The following is a 21,449-nucleotide window of genomic DNA, read 5'->3' on the forward strand; positions in this document are numbered from 1 at the left end:
ATTTGAAAGTAATATTTTTAGTCCTTATAATTTGTATTTGAGTTACCTTTTAGTCCTTATTACAATATATATATATATATATATATATATATATAAAATTACAAATTAGTTATAAATTATCAACTATTTTTTTATTACAAATTATCTTACGATAAATTAATTACGAATTACTTATTGATATTTTTGTAATTAATTGTAATTGATAATATTACTCATATTTGATGATAAGCACTAAAATAGAATTAAAATATAAAATATAAGAACTAAAAATATCACTTTTAAACTATAGAGACCAAAAGAAAATTAAAATGCAAATGATAAAGATTAAAAAAATCACTTTTAAATTAGATGACTAAATAAGAATTAAAATCTAAACTATAAGACTAAAAAACACTTTCAAACTAAGATTCCTAAAATTATAAGGAACAAATTATTAATTTAATTTTTTATTTACTCAAATACAATTGAGTGTTCATACTAAAATAGCATTAAAATAAAAGATTAACAACTAATAAAAGTTTATGAGTAAAAATTATGCTAACATAAAAACTCACCTGAACTTTTCAGTAAAAAAGAAGAGGAAGCTACCATAAAAAATAAAAAAAAGCAAAGGCACATGTGTCACTAATTCACTATAAATGTCATTGGAAAGTCCAATATGATACTTGAACAAGTGAACATGAGTGGTCCTCAGTTGTCACTTCCTTTGCCATTGCCACTACCAAACTCCAGCTTCAAACTTTCAAATTGCCAAAATTCACTCCAACAACTTTGAATAGGGAACTTGCTCACCGTTGCTACAAAATTTCCGACAACCCCCTGCTTTGAATCTATGGTGACAAGGAAGAAGAAGCATGATAGGGTTAGAGTTTAATTTTTATTTCCACGTTATACATTTATAAATGTAATTGGGGATAGGGGTTGTAATTTTTAATTTATGGCACTTAAAAGGTATTCAAAAATAATTTTTACCAAATTTATTCCAACTTACGAAAATAACTTACAATTCTTTTTTTTTAATAGAAATAACTTACGATTCTTATAAAGTAGTATTTTTAACTAATTGTAATAACTTAATAATTAAATTTGGGAACGGATACACTTATTTTAGAAATATGTTTTTGGCACTCATATTAACTTAAATTAAAATTAATTTGTAAAATAATAAATATTTTGAAATTTTATAAAAAAAATTTATGAACTTGTTTTCTTGAAATAAATTCTCAGTTCAAGACTTGAATTAACAAAATCCAATATTTATAAATAAAGGAAAGTGTTACATACTGAATAAACTAATTTAAACTGAGTTTGACTTGTAAGGTTTCGTTGTATTTTATAAGTAGAGAATAATTAATTGGAGATAATTATGTATGATTTTTTGTGTGTACAATTTTTTAAATCAACGACAATATAAATTATAAGTTACCTTGTGTTTTGCATCATCATTTAAATTTGGATTTATCGCGAATCAAAATTAATTTCTAACCTAATATGTTCATCAGAGACTCGTGATCAGGAAAAAAATAATATTTTTTTAGGGAGAACAAAATAAGTAAAACTTATTTATAAATCAATTCCCATTAAATTTGTGATAAAATTTCACGTAATTAAAGCTTTATAAACATTATGACATGAAGTAATTGCATTAACAAAATCTTTTTCTAACATTTCCAAAAAAAAAAAACGAAATAAAAATCGCCGCCACAGTGCAGTGAAAGTAGTAGTAGACGAAAGCACGACTTACGCTCACAGACACACTCACACTCACACTCCCGGTGCCGCCGCCGCCACCACCACCACCATTGCTTTCACTCTCCGAATGGCAACCATTCTATCTCCAATCCAAACCCTCAAATTCCGTTCTCCCAATCCCAAACCTCTCTTCTCTCCCAAACCGCCTCCCATCTCCACACCTCTCACCTTCCGCGCCGATAAACTCACTCTCTTCGTCTCCTCCGCCACCTCCTCCGCCACCGTCTCCACCAACGGCCCTCCCTCTCCTCCCTCCCCTGCTCGCTCAAAGCACGTCTTCCTATTCTGTTCCCTTTCACTCAGTCCTCTGCGTCCGGTTAGTTACTGTTCTGTTCCGATTCGTTACTAATTGATGATTACTACCATTGACAATGCAGGGTTCGGCGACACACGATTTCCGTGTTCGTCGGCGATGAGAGCGGAATGATAAACCGGATTGCTGGCGTGTTCGCGAGGAGAGGATACAACATCGAGTCGCTCGCCGTTGGCCTCAATGAGGACAGGGCGCTCTTCACCATCGTCGTGTCAGGGACTGATAAGGTGCTGCGCCAAGTCATGGAGCAGCTTCAGAAGCTCGTCAATGTCTTAAAGGTTCACCTTTTTTTTTTTTTTTGTAACATGCTAATTCCGTATAACTAGCGTTTTTATTGTGTGCTTTTGTGAGATGCTATTTGAAGAAAGTGTTTGATAGTGAAACTTTTGAGAGAATGAATTTGAAGGAAACGTGCACTGACTAGTTGATGCTGTTTGTGTTATTTGCTTGCTAGGTAGAGGATCTTTCGAGGGAACCGCAGGTGGAACGTGAACTGATGCTCATAAAAGTGCATGCGGATCCGAAGCACCATGCGGAGGTACCTGCTTGGTGGTTTGTGGTTGTTGTTTATGCATGCATGCATCTGTTATGTTATGTGTCTGTTTTATTTTGTTCGATTTGTTTATTTTTGCTGGAATATTCTCAGTTGAAGTGGTTGGTGGACATCTTCAGAGCTAAGATTGTGGATATCTCGCAACATTCGGTGACAATTGAGGTTATTGCTGGACACCTTTAAATATGTTTTAATTTTTAATTTCCATGTTTTAGTGCATGCTCTGTATTCATATGTACTCACAATCAATTGGATTGTACTTGTAAAGTGGGGAAAAAATATCATTGTTGTTTCATTAAGATAATTATTTACTATTGGAGGTGAAATGTGTTATGAGAGTGGTACAGTGCCTTGTAAACAGCTCATTTTGGGAACATACTATATGCATTCATATACTCTTTCCTTTCATTGCATAAATAGTAATGGTATAATTTGGTCACTAAGGTTGGAGTATGACTGTATTGTGGTTGACTTGTTGGACTGGCTGTTTTTATGTTATTATTTTGTTCTTGATAGGAGTCTTTCATTTTTACACAAATAGGATTTTGCTCCTCTTTAAATGATATCAGGAATAAATAGTGTGCTGATATGAGCTGGGTAGATATTTTTAACCTTATTTGTACAAGTGTTTCTTTCATATTTTGATTATTTTCTTTTCTATCTACCTATTACTTAGTCACAATCATTACCATCATTACTTGCAATTTGTCATTAGATATTCTTGGAGATAAAATCAGGTCATAATTTTGAGTGAATTTTTCCTGCTAATGTGACAGGTCACTGGAGATCCAGGGAAGATGGCTGCGGTTCAAAGAAATTTCAGCAAGTTTGGAATTAAAGAGATAGCCAGAACTGGAAAGGTTGGAAAGTTCAATTGAGTACCCAACAAATTTCCTTAACTTTTGTATCTTGTCCACTTTGTTGAGCATTATATTGTAAGGCTGTGCAAAGTTTACTAATTCGTTATTATTGGATGATGTAACTATACTTAGATTGCATTAAGAAGGGAAAAGATGGGTGCATCTGCTCCATTTTGGCGGTATTCAGCTGCTTCTTATCCAGATCTTGAAGGAAGAACACCTGTGAATGCCATGGTGGGAGCAAAAAATATGAAACCTGTTGCCAAACATGATACACCTGTGGGGGTATGATCTTATTTACTCTTTAACTCTACCATATCCTTTTAAACCTTTGTTTGAACACTTCAACTTGAAAATTTAAATGAAGTAGCTTGAAATTAAATAATTGACATATCCTATCAAAAGTGTTAAATTTAGAAATCACAAACAAGTTTAGTTTCCTATAGTAAAATTACACTAGACAAATATTGCAAAATGGTTTTAACACTTATGCATATCTCAAACCCTAATGATATTACAGCTAATGGTCTTTTCTACTGAACACCGTTTGTCCCATGTGCTTTGGATTATATTCTTGTTAGATTTATGTTGTCTTTGGCTCTTTTCTTAACATCAATTGTTCTAATATTTTGGTTTATAGAATTTCAATGATTGACTAAAGAAGAACAAATCAGTAACTATTGCAAAGAATGAAGCTAACGTTGGCATAAATGCACTCCATTACGTGTTTGATATTTTCCCTCCCTTCTGTTCTTTGATTTATTTGCTCATTAGTAAATTCAAATATAGTCTGACCTCTTCTTTTGACATGTTTGCTTGTGTGAAGGGAGATGTTTATCCTATAGAGCCACCAGATGGTTTTACAGTCAATCAAGTACTTGATGCTCACTGGGGTGTCCTCAATGAAGAAGATGTAAGTGGTTTGTCGTTGCTAATTGTCGTTAAATGTATCCCTTTTCTTGTTTCCTTCTAATGCATTGTAGATATACGTATACTATCTTCATTTGCAGTTTCTGTTAGTGTTTTTTTGTTTGATGTTTCCCCTTTAGAGTTTGATTTAGATAGTGATGTCATTTCTATTTTAGGTTTTGGTATATTTGAATATATTTGTTATAAAATATATGGAAATATCCAAAAAAATATTTTATCATATCTGAGAAGTGAGAATAGTTTCCCAATTTCCTTATTACCTAATAGGATTAGTTACCATATTTCTTTACAACAACAACAACGCCTTATCCCACTAGGTGGGGTCGGCTACATGGATCAACTTCCGCCATAATGTTCTATCAAGTACCATACTTCTATCCAAACCATACTTCTATCAAGTTACCATATTTCTTTATTTTATCATAATATGTTTCCTTAATTGATTATGGTTATGATTATGATTAATATAAATAAGGCTTGGTACTTTTAGGTTTTATGAACATATCAACACATGAATACATTATAAATACATCTCAGTTAATATCAATCAGTGTTTCATTCTCTTTTATCTTTCTTCCTCCCTTAATACCTAAATCCCCAAAATTCAAACATGGTATCAGAGAGGTACCATTCTCCCTCTCCTGTGCCTTCACTACTATGTTTATTGTACATTAGCATGTAATATTCATCAATTTTCTGAATGACATGTCTTACTGTTGGTGGGATAATGCCTTCAGACTAGTGGAATTCGATCACACACTTTATCCATGCTTGTGAACGATGCTCCTGGAGTTCTAAACATTGTTACAGGAGTTTTTGCTAGAAGAGGCTATAACATTCAGGTTTGCTTTTTTATTTTATAATATTTGTGTACAAATTGCAAGCACACAAGTCCAATCCTTTTTGGTTTCTCTGTTTTCTCATCTTCTTGAATCTGCTTTGTTATTTCCAGAGTTTAGCTGTAGGACATGCAGAAGTTGAAGGACTTTCTCGACTTACGACTGTGGTTCCTGGGACAGATGAGTCAATTAGCAAGTTGGTGCAGCAACTCTATAAGCTAGTAGAGCTACATGAGGTTCAAAATCTCTTTGAAAAAAAATGCATCATATCCTATACATAAATTATTTGCTTTGAGTAATATATTTTTTTAGTGTTTCTGTTTGCAGTGTCGTGTAGCACTTTGAGTGCCTGTTTATGTTTTTTTTTGGAGAAATATTCACATACTTTTGCCAGTTTCCTGAGAGAAGTATCAAATAAAAGTGTTTCTGAAAAAAAAAAACTAAGTGTAGATCTCCCACCAGTGTCCTAGTGGATACAGAATTTGACATATCAGGCGTAGCCCAACATGTGAACCTGAGTAGTCCACAATGTAACCCAACTAAGTTTTTTGTTTTTGCAATTTGTGTTGAAACTGTTGAAGTGGAGGAGGAACAGGCTAATGCTTGATTAGCATGAAACTGTAATTCCATGTTATAATCCTATTATGTTGTAAAATCAGTAGTTATATCAGAGTGTACTAAATTGCAGGTACAGTAAGGATTTAGGTGTATTAGGTTAAGGAATTTGCCAAAGTTGTTAGGTTATTTCTCTAAGCTACAGATTTCAACATTGAGTATGTAATCCTTGAAATCTTCATTGATCATAGTGACTTTCCCTCTTGTTTTTGCCTTTAGTTTACCGTACAAACCACATTAAATTCCTTTCTTTTTTTGTTTGTGCACCTTGACATGACTAGCACAGGACATTTTCTTGAAAGCCTTTGTTGGGACCTAAATGCAGAGTTAAATATTAGCAGATTCTGTTTCCTAATATTATGTGAATAATAAAAAGAGTATTCTGAAACTTGAGATTTTGCACTAGTCTTATTTTTAGAATCCTTACTAGTTTTTGGGTGCCCTGACATTCCTCTATAGTATAGTTCTGGAATTCCTATCAAAAAACTTTCTATCAAATCTCTTACTTGAAGCGTAAATCCTTATCTTCCTATCTTCTTTTTCTTTCTTATCAAATCTCTTACTTGCGAATGAGATTGATACAGAGTGCATAAATATTTTACCATTTTAAATGTTTAAAAAATCTGGCCATTGCATTCTTCTGTATTTAAACTGATTACTGATATTTGTTCAGGTTCGTGATATCACCCACTTGCCATTTGCTGAGCGAGAATTGATGCTAATAAAGATTGCTGTAAATGCTGCTGCACGGCGTGATGTCCTTGATATTGCTAGCATTTTCCGGGCTAAAGCCGTTGATGTATCTGGTCACACAATAACTCTGGAGGTGAATTTTATGTAGACTTTTCAACCAAGTGATATGGCATCTTATTTAATGTCAACTTATATTGATACTCATAAACATGGTGGATACTGGATACAGCTATACTGTAGAGAGAATGTTGAATTTAGTGACAATAGTGTAATTAAAATTTACATTAAAACCAATTTAAATTAGCTAAATGTTACATTGTTACTTTGCTACAAGTTCATTGGATCCTGCATTGTTGCCAGTTTAATATCTGTTGGATCATGCATCAAGTTTTGTTCCAACAGTCAACGAAACCACCACCAATTGGGCAGGGTACTAGAGCCCCAACTGGTCCTCAGTTTATCATAAAGATTTTTCTCGGTCATGAAAATAGATAACAAAAGCTATTTATCCAGCATCCTAACATTCTAAGAATCCTGTGATGCACTTTGTCTGCAGCTTTCCACATCTATTTTTTTTTCATTGAGATGATAAGCTATCAGCAATAGAATTGCTTTTCTTCTCATCTTAACAAATATAATTGTAGATTTAAATAAGAATTGTATCCTAACCTTTGTAAGTAACTCTATTTATCCTTCTTCCACATTAATATTAATGACAAAAGTGGGGCACTGAGATGACATGTTTCCTAAAAAATAGTAGAAATTAACAACTGATGACACCATATTGGTGCAAATTTCTTTGCTTTTCTTCTAAGTTCATTATTTCTTCCTTCCGACTAGGCTTATGGTTATTAAAACAGCAGGTTACTGCTTTTTTCTTAATAAGGTTATGCTGATGACAGAAAATCGGATATTTGATTTTTATGTTTATTTATTTGCTTCAAAGTATTTGCTAGTTTGGAAATGTCTGCCATGATGACTTCAGATTGGCAGATCCTTCATTATTTTCAATTTTTATCTAATTGATATGATCTTGAACCAGCTTACTGGAGATTTGGACAAGATGGTTGCATTGCAGAGATTGTTAGAACCATATGGCATTTGTGAGGTATGTTTTATAAGTTTTCTTTCACTTACCATAGTAGATATTTTGCTGAGACAGTTGACTTGTTTAAATTCCTTATTCCATAAATCTCCGGAACCGAATTTGGTGCATTTGCTTCCTCAAATGTATCTCCTGATTCTGTCCAAGATTGTTTACTCAATTGCTATTATTTTGTTCTGAGGTTTTCCTTTGTTTCACGGGTCAGAATATTCATACCAGAGGAAAGAAGTCAGTTTTGATGGTCTTGGCTAGATGGCCTTGTTTTCTTTTGATGCTCTGTAGAGGATGAGCCCCCTACACACGCAGTTAGCATGTCATTCTTACACGTTGATGTTCATTTTTTATCATCTATAAAGCACACCAGTAGTAGCCTGATGTTCATTTTTTATCATCTACAAAGCACACCAGTAGCCATTATTTTAAAAACCAAATTAGGGAGCATAACAGTCAAAGGAGAGGGTTAAGAATTGCATTTCAACCAGAATTTGGAGTATATGTATTTTATTAAAATATAAAAATAACAAAATACATCAGAAAAAAGGAAAAATATAGCATGCACGGTGGCCAGTATAGCATGTGATATACTCCTATTGTTCATCGTCTGGTGGACTAAAGAAAAGACTGTTAAACACTGTCATTTACCAAGCCTGTGCTGGATCAACAGTTTAGTGCTGATCCGGCCAGTTATCACCAGTTCAAGGCTTCTGCAGTTCTAAACATGTTATCGGACAACTGGCTGGTTCAGCCTTGTTTTTGCTCATGCACCCTATTGCACCAGCACTCTCCACTTCTAATCCAGTTTTTCTGATGTTTCTTATTGTTTCAGGTGGCACGAACTGGGCGAATTGCTCTAGTCCGTGAGTCAGGTGTGGACTCCAAGTACTTGCGTGGATACTCTTATCCTTTGTAATCACTTCACCTGGGTCGAAGAACCATCAAAATCTTAGGATTTTAGAGCTTGTACTTTCTCTTAAACTTTGCCTACGGATTCTTGCCTTCTGAACTATAATGTTAATAAGTCCTTCTGTGATTAATATAGGCTTGGGATGACATCTGAGATTAAAAAAAAAGGTTTTCCTCTCCTCAACTTTGCTTCATTTTTTGGTGGAATTACAGTTTACTATTTTGTGTAGGGACAAATTTTTTGCTTGTCAAAATATTTATGTTTCTTACTTGGATGTTGTCTGTTCAAAATTAAATTCCTTATATTAATGCTGTCGAATCCTATGTTGCTTGCATTAGGACATTAATTTTATTGCTTATACAATTGTGATGTTTTTAAACATATAGTAATATTTTCTCGTATTGATTTCTTATGATAATACCAAGTTGCCAACATTCCTGGGTCAAATATTAGATTGCGTGTAATAATATAAATATATTTTGTATTAGACGTGGGATCAATTTACATCAAGGATAGTCCTTTAGAGTAATTTTTCGTCATTATTTAATCAATAAGATTAATGACTTATTATGATCATTAAATTTCAAGAAAATAAATAATGAAAAAAATTAAATTTACAAAAAAGAATGATAATAACAGACAAAAAAAACAATAAGTTAAATTACTAAAAATATAATTATAATAAAATAATATTTAAATGTAAAGTTAAAACAATACACATTTTCACTAAAAAAAGTAAAAGTAATATAGCACTTTAATGTTTATTATTTTTATTTTTTAATATTATTAAACTTAAATAATCTTTTGGCTAGTTCTTTAAGTTATTATTTAGACCTTTTAAGATTTTAAATTTAGTTTTAGTATTTGCTATCAAGTAAAATGACTAAAATCAAAACAAAAATCTTCAAATGACCAAAATAAAATTTTATTTTATTAAGACTATAAGGTTATTAAAGCCTTGTTATTTATTAATTTTTTACGTATTTGAAAATTAAATGAGGTTAATAGCTTGCATGATGTGTTAAAAAATATGTACAAGTGAATTAAATTAATAACTTAATATATGATTTATTTTAAAAAACAGTTCATAACTTTTTAAATTTAAATTTTTAATTTGTTAAAATTCATATTTATACAAACCACTATTACAAATACAGAGTGATCCTATTCAAAGTTTAAAAAAAAAAACCATTTGGAAGAATTTATAACTTACTGAAATTTATCTAATGTCACAAACATGTGTAAAATATTTAAGAAAAATTCTTACAAAGAAATGCCAACACTCTTTCATCAAATGAAATTCAATTAAATCCCACAAAATGAGTCTCATTCTTTATTTGGTAAATTTCATTCCTAGATTAATAAAACCCACATGAATTTCAACTAATGAAAAAAAAAGTATCCAAACACGAATTGCCAGGGGGATGAAATGGTTGAAGGGCCGTGCAATTAACAATATGAAAAGAACACTACATTACCAAACTAAATCCACTGCATCAGAAGGCAATGTATGTCTACATATAAAAATGTTACGCACAACAGAGCTTCTGGACGGGAAAAAGTTCCCCAGCCACACAAATCTTGTTTAAAAAAAAAAGAAATATTTTATATCAATTTATTATAAACGTTAATAACATTCATTATCAAGTCCATTACGGATCCCATCAGCAACAAATCATGAAGGAAGGACATCACCGAGTTTTCTTTACTCTTCTGCAGCACTAGCAGCACTAAGATCCACACTCAGGTCAATAACCTGTTCAAAATTATGAGTACAATATTACCCAATTACCAAGAAGAAAGTTATCAGAGAATATCATCAATCGTCAATCAAGATTTCCCATGCCCAAACAGGTTGCTAGTCCACCCATAAGAAATCCAACTCATTCTAAAATGATTAAATAAAATTGATCTAAGCCATTTTTAGCTTTTGGGAGTGGGGAAGAAGGGAATCTAAGGATGTTTCTACTTTGAGAAAATGTTCTGTTTTCATTTCTTATTTTCACTTTCAATTACCAAAATGTCACTTTGTTCTCATTTTATTAACTGAAATACAAAAAACATTTTTTTTTTTGCAGAAAATTGATTTACAAGAACCAAAAGCCATATCAAAATCCAAAGCCAGTGTGAAACTAATGGCCAACATGGTTCAACTAATAGCATTTAGTTGTAGCTAAGCAACTATTTTCCCATATAGGAATTAGGGCCCTAAGAATAACCGATTCCTACAGTATGTAGACTTATAAATATGTGATATGATATTATAAAATACAGTATTACTGTAGAACAATCTCAGTCACTATCTGTGGCTCAAAAATTAATTCAAGAAGTGGAAACAAGTGGTAACCAAGGCATAACACTTACCTTTCCAGTTATCAATGTATACATGTTGAGAACATCATCCACGGTCGACTCAAAGTGAGTAGTAGCATCATAACTCTGTCAAAAAGTTTTAAATACGGTATTGTCAACCTATCAACATATAGCACAAATATTAATACCAGAGTAAACTCACTGTTGATACAAAGCAGTTGTCCAAAGTGGGTTCATTGACCGGTTCATATCTGTCATAGATATCAAAAAATATCTCATCAACAGGTCCTAGAAGGTCAATTCCAGGTTTTAGTTCAATTGCTGGCTGATCTGTCTCTGCCTCGGTTGATACAAATGCAATAAATTTTCCCTTTGGAGCAACATTGTGAGTATATGAACAACAAAATAGGTACCTGCCCAGCAGAACAGAATAGAGCATTCAATTTAAAGAGGAATACACGATTTATAATTGATTGGACATCACATGCTAAAAACATTATAGAAATTTTTCCAAGTTTTAAATATCAAATCATTTTAGAATTTTATTATATCTTTTGTATTGTGAATGATTGCAAAATTAACAGGCCTAACCAGATCATGATGTTTATGGTATTGTTTACTATGTTTAATAAGAAGTTTTAACATCATACATTTATAGTTGGTGAAAATATATATAGCTGAGAAAGGAGGAAAAGAGAACCAAAGGACAACATGACAGGAGATTGATATTGATATGTAAAACATAACACATACCTAATGGTCATTTATATTTTATACCAATAGTCTAGGTCAATTTAGTAGTAATGCAATACAAATAGTAGAACCCTGGCCCAATAGGACTGTTAAGATCATGAAACTCTGAACATAAGAATCCAAATATTCTAAAACTCTGTAAGCTAAAGCTTGTTAAGCTCTCAAATTGTTACAAATAAAATAGAAGCATACTAATATTTTTCACTCGTCAGCTTGACGGTTCAGTGATTTTACCTGTATTTCATTAAATTTTTTAAATTATTTTATAAGCAATTTCCAAAATAAATAAAATAGAAGCAAACTTATTTCATGCTGGAACTGTTTGATAATTCAGATGAAACTGAACACTTTAACTTCAGTTAAGAAACCACTGCCCATGCTATATCTGTATTGTAACATATTCTACAAATTTAACTAAATACATATATTTTTAATATGCTGCATGTAAACTTACATGTCTGACTTCCGACCCAACTGTTTCTGTGGTAAAATAATTTGCACCGAATGGGAATCATCAGTGCTGGGGATTGGGTGACTCATTATGGCTATTGCTCTTGCAACCCTACCAACCTTCCTCACCTGTTGAAATGATTACAATTTTGTTTTAAAGAAGGATGCAGTTTCCCATCAAGAGTCATTTAAGAAATTAATATCAGTTCACCATTAGCCACTAATTTTTTTTTATCAACAGTAGTTAAACATCCTTCAGAAACAAAACTTTTTGCATAGCATGGCTCCTAGACTTTATAAGCAAACAATTTTTCGCTGTCACCATCACCTGAACTGGTTGCAAATAGTCAAACTAGAGGTTGGTTTCTAATACCTTGCCGGGCAAATATGATGGATCACAAACAACTTTTTTGCACTTTGCAGTTTCCCCTTCAGATGTGACACCAACAACCTTTCCTTCCTCATCAAATTCTACCTGGCATTCAAGCAAAAAATAAAAATTCCACAAGTAAGAATGTATATCACCATGCTGTTTAAACTTCAAAACAAATCAAAATCGCATAGCAATTATAGTACAAAAATAGGGATGGAAATAAGCACAAGTTCAATAATTTAAGAGGCTATATATACTGGGTTAGGATCTACTGACAGTGGTGTATATCAAATTCATAATCAATCATACACCAATGAATAAATTTTTCAAAGTTAGCACTCATAATTTTCACATAATCAAATATTGTTTTCCACTCAATAAAAGTGTCTTCAAACTAGCATTTAATATATTTTTCAAAGAAACTAAAACATCAACTACTTGATGACAATTTGACAACATGATTTTCTTCAAATTTTTCAAAAATATGGCATTCAAGATCTAAATAATGATGATAGTCTGAAGACTGGATTAATAAAAAAAAACCTATTAAAGTTGTAATTGTGCAAGAGTGCCAAGTCTTACACTAGTGTCAATTGAGAGATATAGACAGAGAGATGTGTGTATGTATGTATAATAATAGAGTATATACCTTGCACTCAGGCTTATTCAACATATATGTCCCACCATAAACAGCACTAAGCCGTGCAAATGCCTGAACAAAAGAAAATTAACGAACCTTTAGCAAAACAAATTCCAACAGTACATTCCAGAAAAGAGATGAAGCAGATGGGTAGACATGTGGAAAGTGGGATACCTGGGGAAGCTCTCCTAAACCATACAAAGGATATATGTAAGGTGACCCTCCTTGAAAGCGTGCAAGAGACTCTGCATATAACTACAAGTAGGAAACAAAATATAGCTAATGGGAACCAAATGGAACAGAAGAAATTTTCAATTAAGAAGAATCCACGACTGAGAATAAATTACAAGTGCATAATAACCCAGTAAACTTACCTTCATTCTCTTCACAGTGTCCAGTGCTGGCTCAGCCAAGTAGCGATCATCACTATGAAGCGCCAAAGCATGACCAATGAAGTCTATAGTGTTATCATCAAGACCGTATTTTCTGTCACAGATCAATAAAAAAAGAAAAAGAATCTTTAAAATACTCCTGTTTCTTATCATTACAGGGATGAAGAGATCTATACGTTAATATAGAGAAACATATGACCATCCTGGCATGCAAAATAAATTTGGTGTGTAATTAGATTACATATTCACACAAAAAAGATGCCAAATAAGAGCAAATCATCACATGCTAAGAATTTGGACGAATAAGCACATATTGACTCTATATGATAATATAATATAAGAACTACAAAACAGACCATAAACCATATACTTACCTTTACTGCCAACTTTACATGACTGATTCATGTAGCAGTTCAGGCAAATCCATAAAAATATAAATAAATCAAAATTTCATGACCTTATCGATAAGGACATGGAAAAGGCCACAGTAATTACTCCTAAACCAATTTCAAAATATTTATGCAGAGTATGAAAGCAATGCAAATGCTGAGCCTGAGACGTTAAAATCTGCATAAATAATGAACACGGCAAGAAAACAAGTGTACACATACGCTATCAACTCTTTAGTAGTCACTCTTGTCAAGTCCATCCCTTCATGGGTCTTGGGATCACTCTCATTGTAATTTTGCACATAAATGAAAAACTTGCGTGCTCGGCGTTTTTCAAATAGCCCCATAAGTGGAGACTTCAAGGCCTCCATGTCATTTGCGGGCACCTTATGAACCTGCACCAACCCACAAGCAAAACAATTAATTAAGACATCTAACATCTAAACCAAAAGAAACCTTCCGTTAAAATAAACGAGTAACACCAACACACAAACATACCTTTCCTTTATTAAACACAAAGCTCCCATCCACAGCTTTGAAAGAGAGATACTTAGTAACATCAGTATGTATGAGAACCCGCACCAAATTGCCATTAGCCATAATAAACTAGAAGAAAACAAATGAACAAATAATGTCACACAAATTGAGAAGAATCATACCACTACGCTACATCAAGTAAGTATATATATCAAATATCCATCACGATTTAGCATACTAAAATAAAAATAGTGAAATAAATTATAAGACCTTAGGGTTCATATCGATGTTATAGTCCCTGCTAGCTCCCAAATGTGGAGGAGGCTTGTCATCTCCCCTGAATCTCTTCCAAAGCTGAAGAAGAGGACAGAGAAATCATCATTTCGCAGACAAATATTTATTTTATTTTATTTCTTTTGCAGAAATGAAAGATAAGAAAGAAAATATGAAAAAAGACCTGAATAAGATTGAGCGAAGTGGATTCTCCTCCGTAATAGTCATTCCTGTCCATGTGCAGAACCTGAATCGAACAAGAAATAGGAATTAGCATGAGAGAATTGGATCTATAGAAAAGAAAATGAAAGAAATAGGAAAGTGATGAGTACGTACCTTGAGGCCATCGACGGAGAGAAGACCGCTGAGAATGCACTCCTTGAGACCCGTGCCCAACACGATCACATCGTACTCCTCATCCATGTTCGATCGATCTCGATGTCACTGAAAACGGGGTTTAGGGTTTACGAGATGAGAAGATGGGAGTGTGATTTGATTGCTATGAGAGAAGATCAGAACAACCCAACAAGTAAAGAACCGAATCTCAGGCCTTGACCTGCACTGCACTCCACACTTAACTATAAATAATTAATCGCTGTGAAATTAAATGGTATCACGCGACACCTTAATTTCGCTCATCACCGCATATATATTTTACTCCTTTTTATTTTCAAGCCAGGTAAAAAACGATAAATACTATAGGACACAAAATTCACTTTTTGACCATTAATTAAGCTAGAAGCCTAAAACAACACCATCAATTAATCTTATGCACTTAGTAGCTACCGATTATTATAAATGTGAAGATTAACATATATTAGTTTGAGCGAAACTTCTGTCAACAAAATAAAATGTTTGATTGAAAATGAATTTAAATTCTTAAATAAAGTCCTCAATTTAAATCTTGTAAATAAAAAATTGGAATGAAAAAGCTCACTGAGTCAGTCAGCCAAAATTTTCAATATAAATTAGGGATTTGTATAATTAATAATTAAATACTCAAATACAATATTTTACCTTAAAAAGCTATCTGTTCCATTCATATTAACATAACGCTGTTAGGAAAAAAAATTAAAGAAGATGATAATGTGTGATAGATTTATAAATTTTATAATAGTTATTTTAAAAATCACAGTTACTAAAACTTTGTATTGAGACGGCAATTGTGATTTATATATTTTGGGTAAACAAATTATCCAGACAAGTTATACAATTTTTTTTATTGCTTTTTTTTTGTTTTACTTATCCTTCTATTTTATAAACAGTCTTCAAAATTTATGGAAATATATACCCATTCAACCTCTGTCGCTTTCATGGACAATAAACAAATAAACAAATCTACGACAGTCCTAATCATTTCTTGAATTGATCTGAAAACTCGGTTAACGAGAATTAGTATTCTACCTTTTTTTATAGTTAAGTACCCAAAAAAATACATCTGGAAGCTTTACAAGTAAAAGAACAAGTGTTGATTTCTTTAAGTAATAATAATGTGAACTTCGTTGTTAAGGGTTCTAACAAAGTACATTTGTTCCCTTCTTTAGTTTAGAGTATCTTAAGTTGCTTTTTAAGCAAGTAATGATATGTAGGAGTGAAGTGTCAACCAGCTACATGGAATCATATCTTGCACAATCTATTGATATTTTTCCAAACAAAAGAAAATCAACCCAAGTTATTCTATTTTTGGATTAAAGTTTAGAAAAACATTTTTATGAATTCCAATATACAGTAATAAATTATAACAAATAAAGTAAAAAGGAAAACAACATTACTTTCAAAATAAAAAATAAAAAAAGCATTTTTAAAATCTCCCAATTTTAATTTAAACATGCACTCATGTAATGAATAACCTTAGAGCAAATAAAAAAGCAAAATTATAAGGGATCGATCTATAAATTTTTCAACACAAATTAAATGTATTTATTTTTTTACCTCAATTCAATCATAATCCAAATTAAACTTGGCCTACAAAAAACCTTTTCCCAGGCAACATTATTTGGGTTTGAGTCGCATTTTAGAAGTCTAACTTGAATATCAACTTTTTGTTCGAACTCATAAAGCTTTTGGTGGGCAGTCCGCAATTAACTTTACCTAAATTTATTAGATGAAATATAAGGGTTCAACTTTAACTTACGAGCATAAATTAAATCTGGGTTATTTAGCTTAGCTTAACTTAATCATGATTAAATCTAGACTTAACTTACAAAATCTAAATGAAATATAGTGGTTTATTTAAAATACATTTTGAGCAATACATCACAAGTATCTAAATATATATTTACTAGTTTCCTAAAGATAGTTGTATCTAATGAAAAAAGAATGTTATTATATGTTTGAATGAAAGGAAAGAAAATAAAAAGAAAGAAAAACATGAACATTGATGTATTTTTTATTGAAGAGAAAAAGAAAATAAATTAGAAGAAAAAGTTGACCGGTAGAGACAAGAATTTTAAATTTTCTTTTCTCTTAATTTTAATTTTAATTTTTTTCTTTCCTTTCTCATTTTCTTTTCTTTAATCCAAACAGATGATTAGTGTTTCATCTAGGAAAGAAAACAAATGAGCCTCACTACCACTTTGACCTCAAAAATGAAAAAAAAAAAGGAAAAAGAAAAGAGAAAAGTGATTCGTCATTGTTGTTGAGCATGAAAAATTATTCTTGAATACTTCAACAAGAATCTCACATTCAGAAGGAAAAAAGAAAAAAAAATTGCTTGAGATATATGAATTATAGTACTAGAAAGCGACAGGCAGTTCTAGGATTTGCATAATAATAAAAATCAATTCCAAGCATTGATAGTCTCACAGTAGTAAATCACAATCAATAGATGTAAAACCCACCAAACACAATATTCAATGGATTACATGAAATATATGTCATGAGACATCTCCACGGATAATAGCAGTACATATCGAACCAACGATCAAGAGAACAAACATGTTACTATCCAACAACCCAAAAATCATAATGCAAATTTTCACAGCCTCATATTACGCACAATAATTGTATTATAACACACTATCACGCAGTATTCTGTACAGTAAATTACAATTTTGGCTGTTAATTTTTTTAAGTCATCATTTTGCTCTCTCTGGAGATAAATCGTAACATTTAGTCTTATTAGTTTTATAAATTAATAATTTTATCTTTTCGATAGATTATTAATAAACAATTATGAATAATTAATTTATTAAGTTAATTATAAATTAATTAAAATGATTAATTATTTAAAAAAATTAAAAAAAAAATTATTAATCCTAATTTTTCACTTGTCATTTTTTCACAAATACATCTTCTGCCCTCTTTTTTTGTCACGCGACTCTAACGACAATAATATCATAACAGAATTAATGTTGTTTTTTTTTAATGATTAATAATTTTATTTAATTTATAGTTAATTTAATATCTATAACCATCACAATTATTAGCTAATAATTTACCAAGGGAACTAAAATCGATAATCTATAAAATTATGGAATCAAATGTTATAATTAAAAGTCAAGAGGATCAGAATTATGGATTTGGAAAACTAAGAGACCAAACTTCTAATTTAACATAAATTTTATTTGCTTATTATCTTTATCTTATAATAAATTTCGTATAAAAATAATAATTTTTTAAAAAAAGTAAACTGTCATTTTAACTTTTTAATATAATATTAATCTTTTTTTCTACTAATAAGTATCACTTTAATTTTTTTAATGTAATATTAATACTTATGCTCAAATTTATTTTATTTACACATATTTTTAGTTAGTCTAGGTAATTTATAAAAACTAGCAAAAACATTGTTGGGCCTGTGTATCCATATTTCTATTTTGCTATTACTTTTTATATGAAGATTTGTCTTTCTTTTCTTTTCTCGGAATATGAGAATTTTTAAAATAAAATTTTTTACTTTTTAAATTATTAGTTACTGTTGATTTTAAAATTATAAAAATTCATTTTTAAAAATAGGTTTATAATTATGTGGCATTTTCAGAGTTTTTTTTCTGCTTTTAGTTTTATAAATTTTTTTTTAAAATAAATCAAAATAATAAAAAAAATAATTCTGCTTTTATTTTTCTAAATTTATTCTAAAAAAATATCATAATTTTAAAAAGAATTCAATACTTTAAATTTACTTTTTATTTTAAAAATATTTTTCATTTAATCAAAATGGTGGATTATTCAGTTCAACAATTATCAGTATTCATTTTCAAAACTTATTTACTTTTTTTAAAAGGAAATTTTAAAATTTGAAAAGTGGATCGAGGTAGTTTTTTTATCCTGATTCAGTTTTAAAATTAAAATCATAATTTTCATTTTTAAATAAAAATTAAAAAATCCATTCTTAAAAGTTGGTTTAAAATTAAGTTGCATTTCAAAGGTTTATTTTGGATACTAATAACATGTCAAGTCAAAGCAAATAAGGTGATACTAATTTTGATATTATTTAATACTACATATAGGTGTGTCAAACAAAAATAGAATGAAAAAAGAAAAACTAATTAAACTAATAATAAAAAGAGTATAGTGACACATCTTTATTTTTTCTATAAATCATTCTAATTCCAACTTTCTTCTTCTATAGCCCATCAAGATACATGTTGTTTTATCTCCATTAAAGACTCTTTGGAACATTTGTTTTCTTTAACAAACCAATATGCATTTCTTTCTTTCACTTTAATTCAGAATCCAAAAAAAAATTATTTTATTTTTTAAATATAGAACAAAGTTGCACACACCTTTCATTTTTTTCAACGTGATTGTTTTCGTTGTTTAGACATGCTTTTGCTTAGGATATTTTCACCATTCCTTGCAATGTCCAAATAGATGAGATAGAGACTAATCAAATTCTCCTTTTGGGGAGTAAAACAAAATACCTCAAATCCAAATTAAAAATTTGGGAACAGTAAGTCCAACATGATAAGATGCAAAGAGAGATGGTGGTTCAAATGGCAAGAGAAAAAAATTTAAGTACAATATCCCAAAGATAGATGTAGTAGATCTTTGGGTCTTAGGATGTTTATCAGTTCAACCCAACCTCTCTATATTGTTCCATATGTACATCTAAACACAAAATTGACCTGGGTTAGAACTAAGGTAAGAACAATAAAACTATGAAAACAAAGAAAGAGAAAGTTGAGGAAAGAGATTAAAGTTGAAGTACCTACCATGTTTAATCCAACAATAATAAAACCAAATAAAAATGCTTCAAAACCGTGTACTCGCACCAGAAAAAATGCTTTAAAAAATAAAAAAAACACATCTATATTGAAAAACCAGTCTCTTGGATTAAACGTGCATGACTGCATTTGTATCAATCTAATAAAGTAATGTTAGAAATCGCAAAGTTCATTAGATACAAGTATAAATGAATGAAAAAATAACAAATATAATAATACTGTTTTATAATTCTAATTTTATGAGAGGAAAGATGGATAAAAATGGGAGTTATGCGAGATGAAGTGTGGAAGTTGTTACTGATAAAAAAACTATATATATTTTTATGATAGAGATAGGAGAAAATAATTAAATTAAAAGTGAGAGGAAATTTAAAAGAATATATCATGTTTCATTTGAGGGAAGATATGCGGTTATGTGGGAGGAAAGATAATGTACGGTTATATGGGAGGGAATGGTGATATGTAGTTATGTTGCAGGAAAGATAGAGTAGGATTATTTATCTATTGTTGTGCATAAGGGGATGCTGATGTTTTTATAAAGAATAGTAAAATAGTAAAATGGTTACCCGTGTGAAGTTACACAAACAAATTATAATAAGTCAGTTATTCTTTAAGCACGATTTGGATGGGTTACTTATTACATCAAAGAATTTTATGGGTTTAAACTTTAAAGTGTTGTTTCACATAAAAGAATTTGAGTAAAATAATAATAATAATTTTTTAAATTTGAATGAGTTAAACACGATATCAAAAGAAATTTTATAGCACCCACACTCCCTTATTTAATAATTATTGATTTAAGTAAACTAAAAATAGAGAAGTTGATATCAAATTATAAAATTCAAACAAAATAATAAAAAGATAAAACTCATCAGTTAGAGGAATTAAATATGAATAATAATCAACAAAAACATGAAACTAATTGTCAATTATATATATATATAACCTTAAAAAATAATTTCTTCTACTAAGTATATATTTTAGTATACTTTAATTTCTATACACTGCTACTGTGTTTTTTTACATTATTAATTAAATAGAAATTATAATAAATATAAATTTTAAAATAATAATTATTAAAATCAATAAATCTATTATATACCACAATGTGTAATTAAACAATAATATAAAAGACATCTTACATTACCAATACATGCTTTATTTACTAATACTTTAATGCAAAATCTACGATAAATTTAAAAAAAATATTTTAGTACACATTTCAACAATTTAAAACTAACTAACTCCATCAAATGTTTTTTTTTAAATAAGAGTTAGCGTCAATTTTTTTTTTTATAGTGGGACAAATCCTTAAGGGTGTGTTTGTTTCATTGATATTTTTTCCAGTGTAGGAAATATTTTTTTTTATGACAATATAACATTGTGATGTTATTCTTAGGTATTATTAAAAAAATGATTAATTGGGATTATTTTTAGAAAAAAAATATTATATATTGATCGTATAAAAATTTTTACACCGTCATCTAATCATATTCATTATATATAATAAAATTGTTGATTTTTATGATATTGACTTTAAAAGTTATATTGACTGTTTATGATTGGATGACAGTGTAAAATTATTTTACATCATCAATGCATGACCATTAACCTCTTAGAGGGATGTATTGAATTAAGATTTTAAAGACTATTTTAG

At 30.4% G+C, this 21,449-nt stretch overlaps 2 protein-coding genes across 2 annotated transcripts; one reads left to right on the plus strand and one right to left on the minus strand.

Annotated features, from left to right (window-relative positions):
• The first annotated feature begins 1,649 nt into the window (after positions 1-1,649).
• Positions 1,650-8,832, plus strand: LOC100810297 (acetolactate synthase small subunit 2, chloroplastic). The gene is made up of 12 exons (XM_003532745.5): positions 1,650-2,022; positions 2,130-2,343; positions 2,520-2,603; positions 2,712-2,780; positions 3,395-3,478; positions 3,611-3,763; positions 4,305-4,391; positions 5,146-5,250; positions 5,361-5,483; positions 6,536-6,688; positions 7,598-7,663; positions 8,487-8,832. Exons 1-12 carry the CDS (start codon positions 1,820-1,822, stop codon positions 8,568-8,570), a joined length of 1,425 nt encoding a protein of 474 aa, XP_003532793.1. The 5' UTR covers positions 1,650-1,819; the 3' UTR covers positions 8,571-8,832.
• A 1,181-nt stretch (positions 8,833-10,013) lies between these two features.
• LOC100784639 (guanosine nucleotide diphosphate dissociation inhibitor 2) lies at positions 10,014-15,406 on the minus strand. The gene is made up of 13 exons (XM_003531245.3): positions 14,961-15,406; positions 14,809-14,871; positions 14,622-14,705; positions 14,373-14,480; positions 14,097-14,269; positions 13,468-13,579; positions 13,268-13,348; positions 13,103-13,165; positions 12,454-12,555; positions 12,085-12,209; positions 11,080-11,290; positions 10,929-11,003; positions 10,014-10,320 (listed from the first exon to the last, which is right to left on the minus strand). The coding sequence occupies exons 1-13, from the start codon at positions 15,045-15,047 to the stop codon at positions 10,270-10,272; spliced, it is 1,335 nt and encodes a 444-aa protein (XP_003531293.1). The 5' UTR covers positions 15,048-15,406; the 3' UTR covers positions 10,014-10,269.
• Between the last annotated feature and the right edge of the window lie 6,043 nt (positions 15,407-21,449).

Source organism: Glycine max, chromosome 8, assembly GCF_000004515.6.
Source record: "Glycine max cultivar Williams 82 chromosome 8, Glycine_max_v4.0, whole genome shotgun sequence".
Classification (NCBI taxonomy): Eukaryota; Viridiplantae; Streptophyta; class Magnoliopsida; order Fabales; family Fabaceae; genus Glycine; species Glycine max.